Consider the following 22,472-nt stretch of genomic DNA (forward strand, 5'->3'; position numbering starts at 1 on the left):
ACTAATGCAGATGTTTAGAAGGCTAGTTAACACAGCCTCTCAAACAAAAGAGATACAAGTTGCTGCTGCTATTGATGATGGTGATCATGATTCACAGCACCCCTATGAGGAAGACAGCATTAGTTCTGAGGAAATGGGAGAAAACCCAGATTCCCTATCAAGTACATCTTTAAGGCAGGGAAAATAGGTTATTTCTATGTTTTGATGCAATAAATAAGAAACAAGTAATGAGTTCTAATATAAGTGTATTTATATTAAAAGTATATAAATACAAAGGTCATGCAATATGGCCCTGGTCCAGATAAGCACATAAGCATATGTTTAACTTAAAGCACGTTAACTGAACCAATGGGACAATTCTCATGCTTAGAGTGAAGCATGTGCCCATTTGGAGTCTTTGACTTTTAACAACTTACTCTTATGAAGGTTTAATTTTATAACTTCCTTGTGCACTGAAAAGTTGTGCAGAAAGATTATTTTAAAAGAGCAAAGAGAAACAGAAAAGAACAACAGAAGTGTGAAAGATGAGAACTAGTTATTAATATACTCAGTCACTGGAACAGATTGTGACCCAGGCAGAGGCAGATCATAAATGCTATTAACATGGTATTTATGTAAATTTATTTTCTTTTTTTAATCATTGTAACTTTGACCTTTATTGTCATTTATTAAAAATTTAAATTGGGTGTTTTGTTTGGGAAAAAATGTGTGATTTCCATTATTTTGTAGCCAATTGTGATAAATACATCTAGAACTCTGTATTTTTGTTCTCATTTATAGATGGATGTCTTGTAGCCTATCAACAAATCCTGCTACTGCTGCGTGTGTGGCAGCACTTCTATATGATCACATGACTCTTGATATGGACGCGGTCCTGTCAGACTTTGTTCGGTCCACAGGGGCAGAACCTGGTCTGGCAAGAGACCTGCTGGAAGGTAAGCATACCCCATAAACCTTTGGCCCCTTTTCCTCATATTCAGTACTTCCATGCTGTGGTCAATAAAATGTAAAACAGTCTTTTAAAGCTTCTAGTATAGTCTGTTAAATCACTGATTCCTTAGTATCTGTGCCAACAATACAATACTCCTGGCAGTTTAATCACACAAGATTGCACCAGTACAGCTGTTTTCAGCAAAGGCCTTAGAAAATCTCTTATTGTAGTAGAAGCTACATTCTAGATTACTGATAATCTTACCTAAAAAGTGAGGCAAAAAGCTTTCATCTAGATTCATACTCTGTCATTTTGAGCTGCCTGCCATGCTCATTAGTCATCAAAAGAAATTCTGAGAGTATGAAAGAATGGTTTCATTAGTTACTTTAAGCTTCTAATATGGAAAACCATACTGAATTTTGAGTGTGTCATGTTAGTTAATAGTAAGAGAAATGAGGATTGGTTTTGAGTGTGTCTTCTAATCTGGGCTGGCTGTAGGTGCTGCCAAGTGTGGACAGTTATAGATGTTTTGATGTGATGTATATAAAATGCCCTCATGCCAAGGCCAAATATTTTTGTTTTTCCTTGTATAGCCAAAGTTCAACATATACTGAGCGCCTACTACGTGTTTTTAAAATGTACTGGTGAATATTTCTCCTGTTCATAATAGCAGATCAGTGTAATAGTAGCTGGGCTTGAATAGTATTTATTTTAGTGTTATGTATTGTAATGTATCTTTACTCCGGGTTTTTTAAGTAATAAGGAACGATACGGTAGTACTCTGACGTGTGTACGATGTGGAGTGCAGTTTTACAATATTGTTTTGTTTCCAAAGTCATCTATCTGTGTTACATAAAAATAAGTCCTTCGAACTTTGGACTCAGTGTAACTGAGAATGCTCTCCTTAGCACTCACTAAATATAACAAAGATCTTTGTCTGTCTGATTTGATCAACCTGCCATTCTGGGCTGAAGTCCATCATTATCTTCATGACATGGCAATCCACCCAGGTTCACTTAGGGAGTGGAAGGACTGGGCCCCATCTTAATGGGGCTACTCATGGAGTAAAGTACTACTCACTGTGAGTCAGGGTGCAGAACTGGGCCCTTCATGAGGACTTGAGGGTTCTTTAATAAATTCAGTACTAAGAGCTCTGTCCAGTGGTAATGTTATGAGGCTCTCTTGGTGCATGCAAAGCTGACTTGTTCAGGGACAAGACTGACTAGGGGTATGTCTACACTATGAAATTAGGTCGAATTTATAGAAGTCGGTTTTGTAGAAAGCGTTTTTATACAGTCAAGTGTGTGTGTCCCCCCACACAAATGCTCTAAGTGCATGTAGTTGGCAGACCGTGTCCACAGTACCGAGGCAACCGTCGACTTCCGGAACTTTGCACTGTGGGTAGCTATCCCACAGTTCCTGCAGTCTCCACCGCCCATTTGAATTCTGGGTAGAAATCCCAGTGCCTGATGGGGCTAAAACATTGTTGCGGGTGGTTCTGGGTACATATCATCAGGCCCCCGTTCCCTCCCTCCCTCCCTCCCTCCGTAAAAGCAAAGGCAGACAATCATTTTGCGCCTTTTTTCTTGAGTTACATGTGCAGACGCCATACCACAGCAAGCATGGAGCCCGCTCAGCTAACCGTCACCATATGTCTCCTGGGTGCTGGCAGACGTGGTACTGCATTGCTACACAGCAGCAGTTTATTGCCTTTTGGCAGCAGACAATGCAGTATGACTGGTAGCCGTTGTTGACGTAGTCCTGGGTGCTTTTTTAACCGGACGCCTGGGCAAATATGGGAGTGACTCAGCCAGGTCATTTCCCTTGTTTCGTCTCATGGCGATTGAGTCCTACCAGCAGTGCACTGTCTTTTAATCTGCAGCCAGCAGAAGACAATGGCCAGCAGTCATACTGCACCGTCTTACTCTCTTCAGCCTGCCATCTCTCCTCCTGGTCATTTTGTGCTTTCCTGCACTCTGACATTGTCTGCCTCCATGTATTCGTCTGTGCTCTGTCAGCGTGGGAGGACAGCATGAGCTCAGAGAACATTTCATTGCGAGTGCATTTTTTTTGCCTTCTAATCTTCACTAGCCTCTGGGAAGGAGAAGATCCTGTGATCCTTGAAACATATGCAGCTGGTGGAGAAAAAAAAAAGGGACTGTGGTATTTAAAAAGACACATTTTATAGAACAATGGGTACACTCTTTCACGGTAAACCTTGCTGTTAACATTACATACATAGCACATGTGCTTTCGTTACAAGGTCGCATTTTGCCTCCCCCCATTGCGTGGCTAAGAGCGGGGAACATTTCTGTTCAGCCATAGGCAAACAGCCCAGCAGGAACAAGCACCTCTGAATGTCCCCTTAAGAAAAGCACCCTATTTCAATCAGCTGACCCTAAATTATATCACTCTCCTGAGGATAACACAGAGAGATAAAGAACGGATGTTGTTTGAACGCCAGCAAACACACACTGCAATGCTTTGTTCTACAATGATACCTGCGTACGTGCTACTGGCCTGGAGTGGTAAAGTGTCCTACCATGGTGGATGGAATAAGGCTGCCCTCCCCGGAAACCTTTTGCAAAGGCTTTGGGAGTATATCCAGGAAAGCCACGAATGCCAGGGCAAATTAATCATTAAACATGCTGGCTTTTAAACCTTGTATAGTATTTTAAAAGGTACACACACCAGAGGTCCCTTCTCCACCTGGCGGGTCTGGGTGGCAGCCTTGGGTGGGTTTGGGGGGTACTGGCTCCAGGTCCAAGGTGAGAAATAATTCCTGGCTGTCGGGAAAACTGGTTTCTCTGCTTGTTTGCTGTGAGCTATTACAATCTCATCATCATTGTCTTCCTCGTCCCCAAAACCTGCTTCCATGTTGCCTCCATCTCCATTGAAGGAGTCAAACAACACGGCTGGGGTAGTGGTAGCTGAACCCCCTAAAATGGCATGCAGCTCATCATAGAAGCGGCATGTTTGGGGCTCTGACCCATTCGCCTCTCTGGTTTTCTAGTAGGCTTGCCTCAGCTCCTTAAGTTTCATGCGGCACTGCTTTGGGTCCCTGTTATGGCCTCTGTCCTTCATGCCCTGGGAGATTTTCACAAATGTTTTGGTATTTCGAAAACTGGAACGTAGTTCTCATAGCACAGATTCCTCTCCCCATACAGCGATCAGATCCCGTACCTCCCATTTGGTCAATGCTGGAACTCTTTTGCGATTCTGGGACTCCATCATGGTCACCTCTGCTGATGAACTCTGCATGGTCACCTCTGCTGATGAGCTCTGCATGGTCACCTGCAGCTTGCCACACTGGCCAAACAGGAAATTGAAATTCAAAAGTTTGCGGGCCTTTTCCTGTCTATCTGGTCAGTGCATCTGAGTTGAGAGTGCTGTCCAGAGCGGTCACAATGGAGCACTCTGGGAAAGCTCCTGGAGGCCAATACCATCTAATTGCATCCACAATACCCCAAATTCGACTCAGCAAAACCGATTTCAGTGCTAATCCCCTTGTCGGGGGTGGAGTAAGGAAATCAATGTTAAGAGCCCTTTAAGTCGAAAAAAAGAGACGGGTGCAGGGTTAAATCGATTTAACTCTGCTAAATTCGACCTCAACACCTAGTGTAGACCAGGGCTAGGTGACATAGGGAATTAGAAAGCAAAAATAGCTGAGCTGCTTGTGCATGAGCGGTATCGCATGTGTTTCCCAGTAGCCCACAAGCAGCAGGACTTACTGTTCATATCTGTATTCCTTGGGGAAGAAGAAAAGTTTAAGGATTTTTTGCTGGTTCTTTTAAACATACATGGGATTACTCTTCCCCCACCCCCAAATCCCTGTTTGGGCTGATAGAGGAGACTCCTCGAGTACTTCCCACTCCACATTCTTCTTACGTAGGTGGGGAGTCTGTCAATTGGCATAGTGGTAGAGGGGGGTTATCTTTTCTTTCCTTTGCATCCCTGGTCATCTCCTTCAGAGAGAGTGAATCTCCTCAGCTGAGTGTTAGCTGGAGCTGTCATTCAGTGAGAGGGTTTACAGCCAAGTGTCTCGTTAAAAATTCCTCATTGTTATAAATGCTGTATCTGTATTAGGAGACCTCTGAAATCTATTAGTGGACTAACTTATTTGCATCTTAGGGCTTCCTTAAAAGGGATATGATCACCCCTTTCTTAACAAAAGGCAGGTAGTTTTGTTATTTACTGTGGGTACATAGTATTGTCTAGAAGTTGGAGTACGTGTCTGGGAGAGGCAGGATTCTGGTTGACTTTGTGTCCTCTCTGCCTTGTTTTCTTCATCTATGGAAAGGGAATGTACCTACAAAACTAATGTTTGCGATGTGCTTTGCAAACTTTGATCAAAGGCTGTATAGAAGTAATATTGTTATTGGTGGGGTTGGTGATTTATGACCATTGGGGTTGGTGAATAAAGCTATATTGAAAAGACTAACAAAGAAGTGGGCAACAAGCGGTTTAATTATTCTTAACAGTCTAATTCATAGTGTTTAATTTCATTAGACATAAACGCCAAATTCTGAGTATTTCCTCTCACACAGGAATTTTCTCAAGCTTATGAAGGTAAAAAGAAAATCTGGGGGGGGTTTAAGATGTTCTCAAAAGGACTTTTCGGCACATAGGGATATGGCAGCAGCTTGCTGTAACAGCTGTAGTATTGCCCAGGATCTTATGCCAGGGTAGTAGTTTTACTTCCCAGTTCCTTATCCACTTTTCAGTTCCCATATCACTCCCCATTTTCTCTAATTTAACTAATAATTTCTCATGTGAAACTGTATCAAATGCCTTACTGAAATCCAGGTAGATTAGACCTACTGCATTTCCTTTGTCTAAAAAAATCAGTTATTTTCTCAAAGAAAGAGATCAGGTTGGTCAGGCACAATCTACCTTTGTAAAACCATGTTGTATTTTATCCCAATTACCATTTATTTCTATATACTTAATTACTTTCGCTTTCAAAATTTGTTCCAAGACGTTGCATACAATTGCAGTCAAACTAACGGGCCTGTTGTTTCTCAGGTTATTTTTTTCCTTTGTTAAAAATAGGTAGTATATTAGCTCCAGTCATAGGGTACAACCCCCAAATTTATTAAAAATCCTTGCTAATGGTCTTGCAATTCCATGTGGCAGTTCCTTTAATATTCTTGGATGGGCCCCCCCGATTTGGTACCATTAAGCTGTTTGAGTTCGACTTCCACCTCAGATGTGGTCATTTCTACTTCCATATCCTCATTTCCATTAGTCACCCTGCCATTACACCTAACCTCCTCATTACCTTTGTTAAAAACGGAGGCAAAATATTCGTTTTAGATGTTGCACCATGCTGAGATATTTAATCACTACTCCATCCGCAGTACTTAGTGGTCCCACTTTATTCATGGATAATAATTCATGGAATATCAGGGTTGGAAGGGACCTCAGGAGATCATCTAGTCCAACCCCCTGCTCAAAGCAGGACCAATCCCCAATTTTTGGCCCAAATCCCTAAATGGCCCCCTCAAGGATTGAACTCACAACCCTGGGTTTAGCAAGCTAATGCTCAAACCACTGAGCTATCTCTTCTTTCCTTGTTTTCTTTTTATTTATATGACTATGTGACCTTTTAGTATTGGTTTTAATTCCCTTTGCAAGGTCCAACTCTGCTTGGCTTCTGGCAGTTCTTACTTTTCCCCTACCCTTTCTGATCTCCAAGAGAGAGCTTTTCTTGCTGATCCCTCCCATCTTCCATTCCTTGTGGACTTTCTGCTTTCACTTAATAATTTGTTTGAGATGCTTGTACATCCAGTTCTGCAACCCTTCCCAGTGAGTTTTTCCACTTGCTTGGGATGCCAGCTTCAGATAGCTTCTGCAACTTTGGCTGAAAGCAATTCCAAGCTTCCTAAATATTCATATCCTTGAGTTCTTCAGTTCAGTTGACTTCCCCAACTAATTTCCTATTTTTTTTTAAAGTTTGCCATTTTGAAATCAAGGACCCTAGTTGCAGACCTATTGTTGTTTATCCTTCCATCTAGTTTAAACTGAATTAGCTCACGATCACTCAAACCAAGGCTGTCCTCTACAGCCAGTTCTTCTATGAGGTCCTTTCTACTTATCAACACTAAATCTAAAATGGCACTTCCTCTTGTTGGTTTGGTGACTATTTAGTGAAGAAATCTGTCAGCTATCACATCCAGGGATATTTGGGCTCTATCATTAATTAGCAGTGTGCGTCCTCCAAGCTATAGCTGGGAAATTAATGTCTCCCATAATCACACAATTCCCAGTTATTTATTTCATTAAAAATATTTGAGGTCTCTATCCATATCCAGATCAGATCCTGGGAGTCTGTAGCAGATCCCACGCACTATCCCAGTGGAGCCTATTTTACCTTTCTTCTCCAAAGTGATTTTGACCCAAAGAGATTCTGTTTTATCCATTCCATCACTTCTAATTTCTTTACAGTCTACCTCATTGTTAATATACAATGCTACTCCACCTCCTTTACCTTTATTTCTGTCTTTCTTGACCAAAACATACCCTTCAATACCTGTGCTCCAGTCATGACTGCTATTCCACCATGTTTCTGTTTATTCCTATAATATCTCATTTCACTTCCTGCACCAGTAGTTTTAGTTTCTTCACTTTGTTACCCAGTCTCCTTGCATTGGTGTGTAGCCATCTTAGTTGTTTCTGTTTGCCTTTGCACAGATTCCTCTCCCAATTAGGTACAGTCATGGTACTGCCAGTATTGCCTACCTGACTGTTACTGTCAGGGGTGTTGACACTGTCTTTCCTCTTGTTATCTATTCTCATATTCTGTTGTTGCTGTATCTCTTTCTGTATCTTCAATTATGTGATTTTCCTCCTGCTCAATGTTAGAATCAGGCATCAAGATTTCATGAACATCTCCCCTGAATTCCTAGTTTAAAGTTCTTTTAATCAGTCGTACCAACCTCCATCCCAGAAGTCTATTTTCCTCTCTACTTGGGTGGAGCCCATCCCATGAGAACAGTCCCTGTGAATACCTCCCAGTGATTGAACATCTCAAAGCCCTCCTTCTAGCAACAAAACCAGAGCCATCTGTTGATCATCATAATCTTGTCTCACCCTCACTCTCCTCCTTTAGGGACAGGAAGAATCCCACTGAAAATCACCTGAGCCTCCGTTTCTTTAACATCTTTCCTAGCCTGCTGTAGTCAGCCTTGATGCGTTCCAGCAAGAATCTAGCTATATCATTTGTTCCCACGTGAAGGCGGTCTCACAGTCCCAAAAACAGACCATACGGAGGTGCTGTAGTGTCCTTATTAACCCCAGTAGTATTGCTTTGACAAATGTATATGCTGCTTTGAGCAATTACTGGCTCCTGCTCCTACCTACCTGAAATGTTAATAGATTTGCCTGGAATTTCCAAGTTGTATGTTTTTCATCCCTACTTCTACTGCTGAGTGAATAATTCACAGTGAAGAACTTACGCAATGAGCTTACCTCTCCTCCCAGACTTTGTGAGGGCAGATGGCAGATTTCTCTCCTTTCTTTATAATTTGAACTTAGTCCACAAATGTTTTTGTTTTACTTTTTAAGTTAGTGGATTGATTTCTAACAGTCCACTGCAAATGTTTGATATTCGAGACCGAGTTCAAGATGTGTGGGTTATTTGTGAAGTCAATGCAACTGTGGCAATTACCCAAGCTGGGGATCTGGCCCATTGGGCCAAATTTATCCATTTACAGTAGTGGAGTTACACCAAGGTTGAACTGCGTCCATTGTTTACAGTACAGTTCTCTCACCTGAACATATAACAACAGCTGCCTTCCTGTATTCATTAACCTTCATCAATTCCTGTGTTTACTGACTAACCTGGCCAACAATTGTTGCTATAGATATGTAAAACCAAACTGGATTTGATAGCAGAGCTTTGCAAAATTGTCAGTTTCTGTTCACCTTCTTTTCTAACACCCTAAGTTTTACCTAGAGTTTCAGATTCAAACAAACACAAAAACTTAGCCAGGGCAATAGAATTTTGTCTAGTTTTGACTCCAAATCCATAAACCAATCCAAATTAGCTCAAACAGTTTGCAAACCTAGCTCTAGCTTGGATTTGTAATGAATCCTCCAGACAAGGTGAGTGCCTGTGGCTTTTATTTTATTTTTATTTTTAAACAAAACTTTTGCACTCCTCTATACATAAAATTGCTATCTTGTTTTCTCTAGTTAGCAAAAATCATTTGTTCTAAATATATTGCCAGGCTATATTGATTTTTAAACATTTATTGTAGGGCTGTCAAGTGATTAAAATTAATCATGATTAATCACACGATTAAAAAAATTAATCATGATTAATTGCACTATTAATAATAGAATGACATTTATTTAAATATTTTTAGATGTTTTCTACATTTTCAAATATTGATTTCAATGATAACACAGAATACAAAGTGTACAGTGCTCACTTAATATTTGGAATTCAAAATAAATATATACGCTGTAAAAAAAATAAATCGTATTTTTCAATTCACCTAATATAAGTACTATAGTTCAATCTCTTTATCATGAAAGTTGAACTTACAAATGTAGAATAATGTACAAAAAATAACTGCATTCAAAAATAAATGTAAAACTTTAGAGCCTACAAGTCCACTCAGTCTTATTTCTCATTCAGCCAATCACTCAAACAAGTTTGTTTACATTTGCAGGAGATAGTGCTGCCCACTTCTTGTTCACAATGTCACCTGAAAGTGAAAATAGGTGTTCGCATGGCACTGTTGTAGCCGGTATAACAAGATATTTACATGCCAGATGTGCTAAAGATTCGTATTTTCCTTAATGCTTCAACCACTATTCCCGAGGACATGCATCCATGCTGATGACAGGTTCTGTCGATAACAATCCAAAGCAGTGCAGACCCATGCATGTTCATTTTCATCATCTGAGTCAGATGCCACCAGCAGAAGGTTGATTTTCTTTTCTGGTGGTTTGGATTCTGTAGTTTCCGCATCAGAATGCTGCTTTTTTAAGACTTCTGAAAACATACTCCACATCTCATCCCTCTCAGATTTTGGAAGTTACTTCAGATTCTTAAACCTTGGGTTGAATGGTAGAGCTATCTTTAGAAATCTCACATGGGTACCTTCTTTGCAATTTGTCAAATCTGCAGCGAAAGTGTTCTTAAAATGGACATGTGCTGAGTCATCATCTGAGACTGCTATAACATGAAATATATGGCAGAATGCGGGTAAAATAGAGCCAGAGATATACAATTCTCCCCCAAGGAGTTCAGTCACAAATGTAATTAATGCATTATTTTTTTAAAGAGCGTCATCAGCCTGAAAGCATGTCCTCTGGAATGGTTGCCGAAGCATGAAGGGGCATACAAATGTTTAGCATATCTGGCATGTAAATATCTTGTGACACTGGCTACAACAGTGCCATGTGAACACCTGTTTTCATTTTAAGGTGACATAGTGCTGCCCGCTTCTTGTTCACAATCTCCTGTAAATGTAAACAAACTTGTTTGAGTGATTGGCTGAATGAGAAATAAGATTGAGTGGACTTGTAGGCTCTAAAGTTTTACGTAGTTTTGGTTTTGAGTACAGTTATGTAACAAAAAAATATCTACATTTGTAAGTTACACTTCCACAATAAAGAGATTGGACTACAGTACTTGTATGAGGTGAATTGAAAAATACTGTTTCTTTGTTTATCATTTTTACGGTGCACATATTTGTAATAAAAAAAACTAATATAAAGTGAGCACCGTACACTTTTTATTTGTGTTGTAATTGAAATCAATATATTTGAAAATGTAGAAAAACATTCTCAAATATTTAATAAATTTCAATTGATATTCTATTATTTAACAATGCAATTAAACCAGTGATTAATCACAATTAACTCAAAAAAAATGTATCGCATGAGTTAACTGCAATTAATCGACAACCCTAATTTATTGATTTATTGACAATTGATTTCCTAGTGTATTTACCTGAGCTATATTCTGTTGCGCTCACAGATTTAATGATTGAACTATTTTAAAATCCGATTATAAAAGCACAGTAACAGTGCACATAATCTTCCAGTTGCTCTTAATCTATGGCTAGGCTATGAGCTAGGGGGATGATTTTTTTTGTTCATGTACACAAATCTAGCTCTCATTGAACTAGTGTGAGAATAAATAGCAGTGTAGCCGGCATAGCAGGGGTAGTGACAATGGAGGCATGGCTGAGCTGTTCCAAGTACAAACCTTCCTGAAACCACTGGGTTTCCTTTACCCAAAAGGAAAGAGTGAGCCTGGCAATTACCAACCTGGGAATTTAACTCCTATTCCTAGGTACCTGTTGCAACAAATATTAAGAGAAAAACAAATAAATAAACTTCCATACTGGGTAACTGTCTTTCTGCCCCGTGGGCTTTTACGCCCAGTACAGTACCAGGCAGTACTACAGATTTGTACTGTGCATGATCAGCCTTCATATGCAATGTAAGGGACACCATTCTGAGAGTTACAATTCTCAGTATAACAAATTTATTAGAGCATAAGCTTTCGTGAGCTACAGCTCACGAAAGCTTATGCTCTAATAAATTTGTTAGTCTCTAAGGTGCCACAAGTACTCCTTTTCTTTTTGCGAATACAGACTAACACGGCTGCTACTCTGAAACAATTCTCAGTATGTAGATGACACACTCTCTCTGTTATCCCACTGGAGACAGGGATCCCGGTGTCTCTCCCAGGATGAGATTAAGTGCTGTACCTCTTGAGGCCCCGCACAGAAGTCTCAGTCCATGGAGGAGTGGGTGGGCTTTAAAGTGGCTGTAAACCACCATCTGCACTCTCCTGATTCTGTGCTGCTTTGCAGGTTGGAGCAGCCACCGACACAATTTAGACAGCCCTGGAGACCCTATGGGCAACAATGCTACCTTGAATCTCCATAGATCAATTTTCTTAGGCCCCACCCCAAAATGCCCCTCCCACACTTATACTTCCCCCATGTTAGGCCCAAGGGGTCCTTGGTGTTGGAAGGCAGCCTTACAGGTGCCTTCCTCTGTTCTTGTGCTGGGGCAGTTCTCCCCCAGATGGATATGTGGCTGTACACTGATCCAGTCCTTTTATCCAGCATAAAGCGGCCAGAGCAGGCATGAGGATCATATCCCAGTTGCTGGGTGAGATGTGGGCATGGGCTATTATTTATTATTTATATTGTGGTAGGACCTCAGAGGCATTGTACACACACATAGTAGAAATAGTAGCCAAAGAACTTTTACCATCTGTATTTGGCTGGAGGGTGGCATCTCTCTCTCTGTCTCTCTGATGCAGACCTTGCCACCATGATCATTGCCTTCACTGGACTACAGCAGTGTGCCCCAGATAAGGCTATGCCTTAAATCCATTCAGAAGTCCAAGTTACCATAGAATGTAGCACATTATAAAATGCTCTAGGGTAATGATAACAGTGCTTTGGGATCTGCATTAACTGATTCTTGGCTCCAGGATGGAGTTTCAGCTATTGGGTATGACATGTAAGGCCCTAAATACCATTGAACATTCCCACGTGAGAGATTGCCTATTCCAGGCTGACCCAACTGAGATCCAACAAGGCCATAACATAAATGGACGGATGTCATCACAACACTGATTATTTTTCCCTATCTCCACTTTCTGGTAGGGACAGGACATAAACCCATATTTCCAGTGTGCTATAGGTAACCTGGAGAAGCCAAATTAACAGGTGAAAAACTATTCTTCATGGCCTTTTATATCTTCACTGATTAATTCTTTGCTAGTTGTTTTCCTTACAATTTGTTGATGTGTCAGCATTTGATTCAAAATATGATGTCACGTCTGTTGGCTGAAACCAAAGTAGGAGCATGATGGAGCTTCCTTATGCTGGCTGCCATCCATTTTAAAATGCTATTTGTGTCTTTTAAAGTCTACTTTCCCCCTGTTCCTTGCAGCATGTACCCTTTTCACAGCTCACACCCTGGGATTTTCCACACATGATTGTTAAAATTCTGAGGGTACGTCAAAATTTCTAGGCTCAATTTTGCTAATATGCTACTGCCATCCTACCACCTGATGGTGTTATCCTGACAGATACCATATGTTTGGTAGCCTCCATGCAGGTTGTTAGTTAGATAAGACCTTTGAGAATCAGCAGCATACAGGTACTGTTGCTGATTCAGTAAGTGATTCTCCTCCCTATGACCCGGTACTGAACTAGTTCCCCCCTACAGAAAGCCCCTGGCTATTCTCTGTTCTATATCTAAGTTCTCATCTCCTTAATTATCACCTCTCTTGGGTGGAGACCTGTGTCTCTTTCCTTCCTGACTAGGGTATTTCCAGGCTGCACAGCTCTCTGCCTATGCTGTGAATTTCCCAGCAACACAGACTGCCTCAGTAGGTCTACTTTGCCTTCCTTCCTCAAAGGCTCTAAACAGCCTAGTTGTCACATTTAAGTTACCACACAGTTCTTTCTAAGCAAGCACGTTTGTTCTTAAGGTAAAAGCACTGCAGATAAAACATTAAAAATAATAAAAGAGCCTATATGCATGATGATAAGCTTACCATAGATCAGCCAAACTCAACCAGTGGCTCAGGTGAACAGTCCATCAAACCCCACAAAGGGGTTTTCCTGTGGTTACAAATTCATAACTCTTACTGAGCATGTATCTTCAAGAATTTTCTTAATCTGCAACTTTCTGAACATACTGTGTTTTTTAATGTTCCTTGCTTTTTAACTTCCTAACAACTGCATGTCCACTTTTGGAATGGGACAATTACTGTAACTGTATGAGGTAGCTGAGACTGTAAGAAAAGCCCCCATGCAAGTGATCATGAAAAATGAACACAAATTATGTTTTCTTTTTGGTTTGTGCATCCAGCAAACCAGAGCCTCCCATTCAGGATTTTACCCACATCTGCAGTGATAGAAGCAGGTCCCCCCACCCCATCACCCCCTCCACCCCGAATATGCCTGCATGCTTGAGCAATAATGGAGTGAGCTATTTCTGTACTGATTTCCCCAGCTGATCTGCATCTACATCCATATCTGCAGCCCTTTCACTCTGCCCTGGCAGTGTTTTAGGCTTAAAATACTGCACTCTTGTTTTCATTTTGGTAGCTTGTTCTTCCTGCTACCTTTTCTTCTGTGTTTTTTATCTTAGAAGGTTTTCCCCCTCCTCCGCAATCAGTATAACCCCTGCCTGAATGCTGCACCACCCAGGGTGCTTTCGTAATTGTTTTCAGTGGAAATCAAAGAGCAGCTTGCTTCCAACCCTGCCAAAATGCTTAGTCAGCAAAAGAGCTGAACTATTAAAGAGGAAGCAGGTACAGTTAAGTACAGTTCTATGGGCTCTGTTACATCCAAGACACTTTCAAATGTTCCTTTTAAGTGTATGGGACTCGGAGGGCCAATAGCACTTTTCATCTTTACATATAATCTTGCTCTATGGGGTAAAGGGAAAAATATCATAAAGTAAGATCGTTGTACGAAACACAGAGTGTGTCAGCTTTCAGGAGTTCACTGAACATCTATCAAGCCTTGCTTTCCAAGAATCCTGGTATCCTGGAGAAAGTCTCAAAAACATCAGTTTCTTGGAACCTGGCTCAGTGGTCAAAGCAATGATCTTTTTCACATTCATGATTAAAAGACAAAGCAGCAACAGGACAGTATTGGTATTGCTAAGCAAATAAGGCACCCAAACCTATTTCTTGGCTGTACCAAAAAATAATTCAGATCCTAAATTGGAAAGTCTGATCATCTGCTATTTCAGCAAATTACAGAGAGTGAATGTGACAGCTGGCTGGCTCTATAACTAGCATCTGACTCCAGGGGAATGAGAACTGGATCCAACATTATTCATTGTGATGGTTCAGGAATCACATATACTGAGAATGGGCCACTTTCTATCAATGGAAAAATACCCAGGAGACTGACTGGATAAAGTCATCTCTCTTCCCCCCAAAAATCTAAATTATTTAATCAGGAAGCCTCAACACAGGGTTTTCCCTACTCCACACTATCCCGTGGAAGCTGCCTACCAAATAATTCCCAAAGACAAGGGACTCATTGGGACATCATAGAATAGAATAGAATAGAATAGACTAGAATATCAGGGTTGGAAGGGACCTCAGGAGATCATCTAGTCCAACCCCCTGCTCAAAGCAGGGCCAATCCCCAATTTTTGCCCAGATCCCTAAATGGCCCCCTTGAGGATTGAACTTACAACCCTCGGTTTAACAGGCCAATGCTCAAACCATTGTACCATCACACATCAGAAGTATCTGAAAACAGAATGTGGCCCTCTATATCTTTTTCTAACATTAACAATATTATTTTAAATTACACACATATCTGGAAAGGAATTTTTGAATTTTGAATTTTTGAACCCCTCTAGCTAATTTTCCTTTTCTCCATTTATATCCAAAATGTGTTCCTCCAGTCAGTTCCTCCGTTAAATTACATTTCTCCATATCATTACCCTTTCTTTGTTCAGGAATTTACTAACCCTAAGGAAACTGAGTATATTACCTTCATAGAAAGATAATCAAATGATACCTAATTAGGGGACAACTCAGGCAAATTGGTACCTTGTTCATTCTGTATTATGGCAACAGAGTTTTTCATGTAAAAAGCATTAAAAATCCTTGTATTTCCATGTGAGTCAACCTTTCAAAGAAGCTGAAACAAGGCAAGACTCCCCCAGCATGTCCTACATAATATACTGTATCATTTCCAAGGGAAGCAGTGGGGGCAAAAGATCTATCTGGTTTTCAGATTCTACTCGATAAGTTTATGGAGGAGACGGTATGATGGGATAATGTGATTTTGGTAATTAATTGATCTTTAAATATTCAGGGTAAATAGGCCTAATCCCCTGAGATGGGATATTAGATGGGTGGGATTTGAGTTACCCAGGAAAGAATTTTCTGTAGTATCTGGCTGGTGAATCTTTCCCATATGCTCAGGGTTTAGCTGATTGCCATATTTGGGGTCGGGAAGGAATTTTCCTCCAGGGCAGATTGGAAGAGGCCCTGGAGGTTTTTCGCCTTCCTCTGTAGCATGGGGCATGGGTCACTTGAGGGAGGATTCTCTGCTCCTTGAAGTCTTTAAACCCCGATTTGAGGACTTAAATAGCTCAGACATAGGTGAGGTTTTTCGTAGGAGTGGGTGGGTGAGATTCTGTGGCCTGAGTTGTGCAGGAGGTCGGACTAGATGATCAGAATGGTCCCTTCTGACCTTAGTATCTATGAATCTATTTCTTTGTGGCCAGAGAGGAACTATGTATTGAATGAAGAACTCTGAGTGCAACCCCCCCTTATAAATTAAAAACACTTTTTTATATATTTAACACCATTATAAATGCTGGAGGCAAAGCAGGGTTTGGGGTGGAGGCTGACAGCTCCCGTAATAACCTCCCGACCCCCTGTGGGGTCCTGACCCCCAGTTTGAGAACCTCCGACATAGTTCCTCTCTGGCCAGAAAGAAATGATACAGTATATGAAGCCAACACCATAGACATCAATGCTCTCACTTGATAGGTTATCCTCTTCTGATAGTGCTTTTTGCTGTATAATTCTACAAATCATTGTTTCAACTACACATTGTTCATACTCATTTTTCTCACTCTGTGTTTATTGTGAGCATCTTGATTGTTGGAGATACTAAACTGAGACCTATTTCTGGTAAATTTTTCTCATAGCTTGACCTTTGCTATTCTGAAGGGCTCGGCTCTTAAGTATACATTGTCTTATATAAAGACATCCAATGAAGTGAACTGTAGCTCACGAAAGTTTATGCTCAAATAAATTTGTTAGTCTCTAAGGTGCCACAAGTACTTCTTTTCTTTTTGCGAATACAGACTAACACGGCTGCTATTCTGAAACATTGTCTTATATAGAGATATAATTTTCAGTGACATAAGTTTAATAGCCAGTGTCTTCTGGGGTGATAGGGAAGGAACATCCACTGGAGAATTTGCCATGTATGCACAGCCTAGTTATAATAACAGAATCACTTATTAAAAAAAAGACTTAAATCCAGTCCAATGAATGAGGGGAAAATTGTAAGAATGAGTTTGGTAAATGCACAAAGATGATGAATTTACAGGTATGTGGAAAAAATGGGCATTGAACGATATTAGGCATTTATTTCCCACTTCCAGTCAGAAGAGAAATGAGTTATCTAAAACATTAGTCATAACTCTCCAATGAAAAAGTCATACTCCCTTCCCCCACAGCATGATTTTTAGCTGACAAAAGAAGCTTACAACATTTGAATGATTTTATAATATGAATTTGCACTGTCAACATTCTGTATTTATATAAGTGCTCTTAAATCTTTGACAATAATTGTAAATAAACACTTAAGGATGCCCAGAAGTTTCAGCTTGAATGACACCTGCTGAAGTGAAATGCATCATTACTTGTAGACATATTTTCATACATTATCACCAGGATAACAAACAGGTTTGAAGATGACACTAAACTGGGAGGAGTGGTAGATACAGTGGAGGGTAGGGATAGGATACGAAGGACCTAGACAAATTAGAGGATTGGGCCAAAAGAAATCTGATGAGGTTCAACAAGGACAAGTGCAGAGTCCTGCACTTAGGACAGAAGAATCCCATGCACCGCTATAGACTAGGGACCGAATGGCTAGGCAGCAGTTCTGCAGAAAAGGACCTAGGGGTTACAGTGGACGAGAAGCTGGATATGAGTCAACAGTGTGCCCTTGTTGCCAAGAAGGCTAACGGCATTTTGGGCTGTATAAGTAGGGGCATTGCCAGCAGATCGAGGGATGTGATTGTTCCCCTCTATTCGACATTGGTGAGGCCTCATCTGGAGTACTGTGTCCAGTTTTAGGCCCCACACTACAAGAAGGATGTGGAAAAATTGGAAACCATCCAGCGGAGGGCAACAAAAATTATTAAGGGACTCGAACACATGACTTATGAGGAGAGGCTGAGGGAATTTATGAGGAGAGGCTGGGATTGTTTAATCTGCGGAAGAGAAGAATGAGGGGGGATTTGATAGCTGATTTCAACTACCTGAAAGGGGGTTCCAAAGAGGATGGATCTAGACTGTTCTCAGTGGTAGCAGATGACAGAACAAGGAGTAATGGTCTCAAGTTGCAGTGGGGGAGGTTCAGGTTGGATATTAGGAAAACGTTTACACTAGGAGGGTGGTGAAACACTGGAATGCGTTACCTAGGGAGGTGGTGGAATCTCCTTCCTTTGAGGTTTTTAAGGTCAGGCTTGACAAAGCCCTGGCTGGGATGATTTAGTTGGGGATTGTCTGCTTTGAGCAGGGGGTTGGATTAGATGATCTCCTGAGGTCCCTTCCAACCCTGATATTCTATGATTCTATGAATTGCACTCTTCTACATATTAATAAACAAGTTTCTCTGGGTCTCCATTTTAGCCCTTATGTGGATGAGTCTTCTGTTTTTCAGAACCTTTCAAGTCCAACTATTCTTTGCTGCTGTTTCTTTTATTGTTCTAATTTACTTGAATTGACACATTATAAAACATCAAAGTCAAATTGAACTTTGTGAGATTTTTTGTTTTCCACTAACTCATTGCTTCTGTGTAGCTAATTAGAAGTTTTGAACATGCAAGTACCATTGCTGCTGCTTTGTTCTCCAAATAGTAAGAGAACGGGCTCTTGGGGGGGCTGGCAAATTCATAAGGGTTTATGTTTGAGGGAACGTAGGCTAACAGGAGACTATAGACTTCAGACAGCCAGACAGACAAGATTTGTTGTTCTCCTACGCTGTTCAGAATTCGTTGAGTGCTATGTATAAATATTTTTACATGATTTAATGTCCTATGTTCTAGCAACATTTTCATAACCTCTCTTTTATGCTATCCATTCTACAGTTGCTTATTGAGTGGATTTGTAGTTTTACTTCCATTGGATTCCACTTCTCTAATAAGCATAGTGTGCGGTGTAATTGTGGTCGTGTCTGTCCCAGGGCATTAGAGAGACAAAATGGGTGAAGTAAAATCAGCTTTACATATGAGGTTATAAAAATTAGACCGTCAAGTCTTCATGTGTGTCTGTAAAATGATCCTGTCTGGGGCATTTGAGCTTTGTCCTAATAATAATCCATATCTTTTATTGGACCAACTTCTGTTGGTGAGACACACAAGCTTTCGAGCCACACAGAGCTCTTCTTGAAAACTTGTCTCTCTCACCAACAGAAGTTGGTCCAATAAAAGATATTACCTCATCCATCTTCTCAGTATAATAAACATTTATTATTGTACTCCTCCTTCTTTAATATTTTGGTGATTTCTAATCATGAATTTCAAGTTGAACTGGATCTGACAAAAAATATGAGCTGCTAACACTAAAATGAATCTTCAGTTATCCCTACATTATTGCTGCTATCATTATTATTATTAGGACAAAGCTCAAAGGCCCCAGTCAGGATCAGGGCCCCATTGTGCCAGTTATTTTACAGGTCCACAAGAAGCCATAGTCCTTGTCTGTAGTGCTTACAGTCTAACTCTTATGTAAAGGCAAAGGGCAAACAAAAATTGGGGTTTTACCCTGGGATGGGGTGGACTAGCCCCAAAGGCTCCCTGCTGGAGGCCTCAGGACTCTGCCACACCCATCCCAGGAAAGGAACAGTGGAGAGGTCCTCCAAGTAGGCTAGAGTGGCTGCAGGGGAAGCAGCCAATAAGGGCCCAGGAGGTCCATATAAAAGGAGCTGCAGAACAGACCGGTGGTTGGTTGCTGCTTGGAGCTGGAGAAGAAAGGACTGCAGGCCTGGGTGGAAAAGTAGCAGGATTACAGACAGCTGGCAAGGATTAGGGGAGTGAGAGGCTCCTGGCTGGCTGCTAGGACTGAGTCAAAGACAGTTTGCTAGCAGGGACTGAAGGAGCAATGAAGGAGTTCCTAGCTGGCTGTAGGGACTGAGCCCAGGGAGGGCCACAGGAAGATGGTGTCTCCAAGGAAAAAGTCCTGGGGATTCTGCCCCATGCCAGGCTTGGACTAATTTAAAGACCGCAAACACACCCAACCAGAGGCAGTGCTCATGAGAGGTGGGTGCCAACCCTGTTACATACCTTTTTTCCTTTTTTGTAATCTCTAAAAACATTGGTGGCCTCTTAAAAAGGGGGGGGGCAGTTGCATCTTTTTTATCTTAGAAAAATTAGTATTGTCTAGTCATATCTGCTTCTTTGGGTTAATTGGAGTCATACACATGTAGATTGTGAGCTGTCTCATTCTTAATTAAAGAGTTCAATATGTTGAATCTTTAATAAAGACTGTTTCCCCCCCGCCCCCGGGTGTTTATGCCCCTGAGTTATAATTAGAACAAAAACAAACTATTATTATAGATTTAAACAATCAGAATAAAAATCACTTTGTTTTCATCAGATTTTACTTGTATGATAATTCTGATGTCACAATAGAACAATTCTCCAGACATCTATTATTTTGAGAATAACAGGGGGGACCTGATCTGATTTCTAATCAAACAATCATGGGAATTTAAAAAAACAAAACAAAGGAGATTAAATATAAAAATGAACTTTAAGACCTCCTTTATTTGACCCAAATGACTCTGACACCTGGAGATGGGGGATGGGTGGGTCTCAAGGAAGAATGGAGAAACCATCAGTCCCTGACTGAATATTGCATCCTAGTATTGATTGTGACAGGAACAAATGTGGTGTAAACAGGACAACACTGTCCTCTCAAGGGTGAGCGCTCCTTCAATTATTTAAACAAAAAAAAAAAAACCAACCAAAGGCAAACTACCTTGGAATTTGAGGGGATTGAAGTTACCCACGTTTTGAATAGCTAAATGCACTAACACCCTTCAAAGACCCAAAGGATGAAATCTTAGTCCCACTGAAGTCAATAGGAGTTTTGCCTTGTCTTTAATGGGACCAAGATTTCACCCATAGGGTTGACCCTTAACAACAATGAAATCTGTCTCACTTCATCCCTCTGCACTTAAAAACATCACAAAACTTTGCTTCTTTCCCAAAGGCAGTTTAGTTTGACCATTGTTGGCCCTATGTTTATTACCTTCCCCTTTTGGTTCCCCTCTCTCTCTCCCTCTCTTTTAATGCGACCCCTTCATTTGATTTTATGTGTTTGCATTTTAAAAGGGTGATATTTTACTATGGTTTTTTTATACTGCTTTTTCTTTTTGTTCTGTTCTACATCATGCAGAATGCATTGACAGGGGTTTAGGGATTACATACAGAAATAAAACAATTTACACAAAAGTTCCCCCTTATACTTCACAGCATATTTGTAAATATGAAGGAATACACTTTGTAAAAGTAAAGAAGTTTGAGTAAAATGGGGCCTCATTAAAGCACATTACTATCAAATCTCAGCTGAAAACTAGAATGAGACCACCAGAAGTTTTTATTAAGAATATTATTGGGTTTGCTGATTTCTGAAGTGAGCATGAATCAGGTTTTATGTTTCAACATTCAGGTCACCTTTTAAAACAACACCTTCCATCATAGTGCAAAAAAAATACTCACTATGAAAGGGGTACTATTTATAAAAAGAATAATAAATACAAAAACCTGGAAATGCTTCAGCCTTAAGGGGGAAGCAAATATTTGATTGACCACAGCAGTTGGCAGCCTCTGAAGGAAGCTTTATTCTTTTTTCTTTGGTGGAAAAAAGATGGTGAAATTTAGAGCCTGGATCCTGCAAAGTGCTGGCTTCAAAAGGTGTTGAAGGCACCTAACAACCTGCAGGAGTCATTCAGCCCTTGTGCCCAACCCCTCCATAAGCAGGAAGAACTGCCTTTGCTTATAGTCACAATAAAAAGATAGCTCAGCATAAAATTATAAATATTAAATTAAAAGTTAAATATAAATGAGAGATCAGGTCATAAATGCCGTAGATTAAAGGGAAAGCTTATTTATGCTTGACATCTTGGCAAAATAGTTTTAAAAGCAGTGCATGGCTAGTGAACTTGTGTATCCCTGCCAAGTTCAGGATCAGGATTAGTGTACATGCTATGTTCATGTCAGCTGGAGGAATCTATGCAGTCTTCCTGAATCCAGCTCTTCTGAAACACTTCCTAAATTTCATCTTCATGAACCAGTGCTTGTTCTACAAGGGCCTGATCCAAAGCCCACTCAAGTTAGTGGAAGGACTCCCATTGACTTCAGTGGGCTTTGGATCAGGTCCCTCAATGTCTGGATCAATAGATCTGTGTGAAGAATGGATTCTTCCCTTTTTTCTCATTCTCCATCCAATGTTGAAGTCTTATAGACAAGTAGCAGAGCATGGGAAGGATTTCTTTTTCTATCTGATAATCTAAGGAGTTGCATTGCCTTGGTGTGCCAGGTGTTAGAATTTGTGTATAATACACAACATTTGGCATAAGCCATTTCAGAAAATAATTGATTTGTGAAATCAGTTTGTACCTTAGGTTTACACTGATTTCACAGCAGAAACGTGGCAGTGGGTGTGGATATGCTTAGCCTGGAGCCTCGCCCCCTCCCTCCGAAGCTGGGAGCTGTACTGGGAGCCTCCCCACCCGTACACAGCCCCTAGCTACCTGCTGCCTGCACC

At 40.7% G+C, this 22,472-nt stretch overlaps 1 protein-coding gene across 4 annotated transcripts in view; it reads left to right on the forward strand.

Moving 5' to 3' along the window:
• Window positions 1–22,472, forward strand: part of OTUD7A (OTU deubiquitinase 7A) — a 257,682-nt gene that overhangs the window by 130,827 nt on the left and 104,383 nt on the right. For 3 of the 4 annotated variants that reach the window (XM_038420849.1, XM_038420848.2, XM_043493746.1), the window contains one exon: window positions 781–935. In XM_038420849.1, coding sequence (XP_038276777.1) covers window positions 785–935 — 151 coding nt within the window. In that variant the 5' untranslated portion in view covers window positions 781–784. Of the gene's footprint in view, window positions 1–780; window positions 936–19,621; window positions 19,961–22,472 lie in introns of those variants that run through there. The other variant, XM_038420850.1, reaches the window with a different exon arrangement.

This window comes from Dermochelys coriacea, chromosome 10 (assembly GCF_009764565.3).
Source record: "Dermochelys coriacea isolate rDerCor1 chromosome 10, rDerCor1.pri.v4, whole genome shotgun sequence".
Lineage (NCBI taxonomy): Eukaryota > Metazoa > Chordata > Testudines > Dermochelyidae > Dermochelys > Dermochelys coriacea.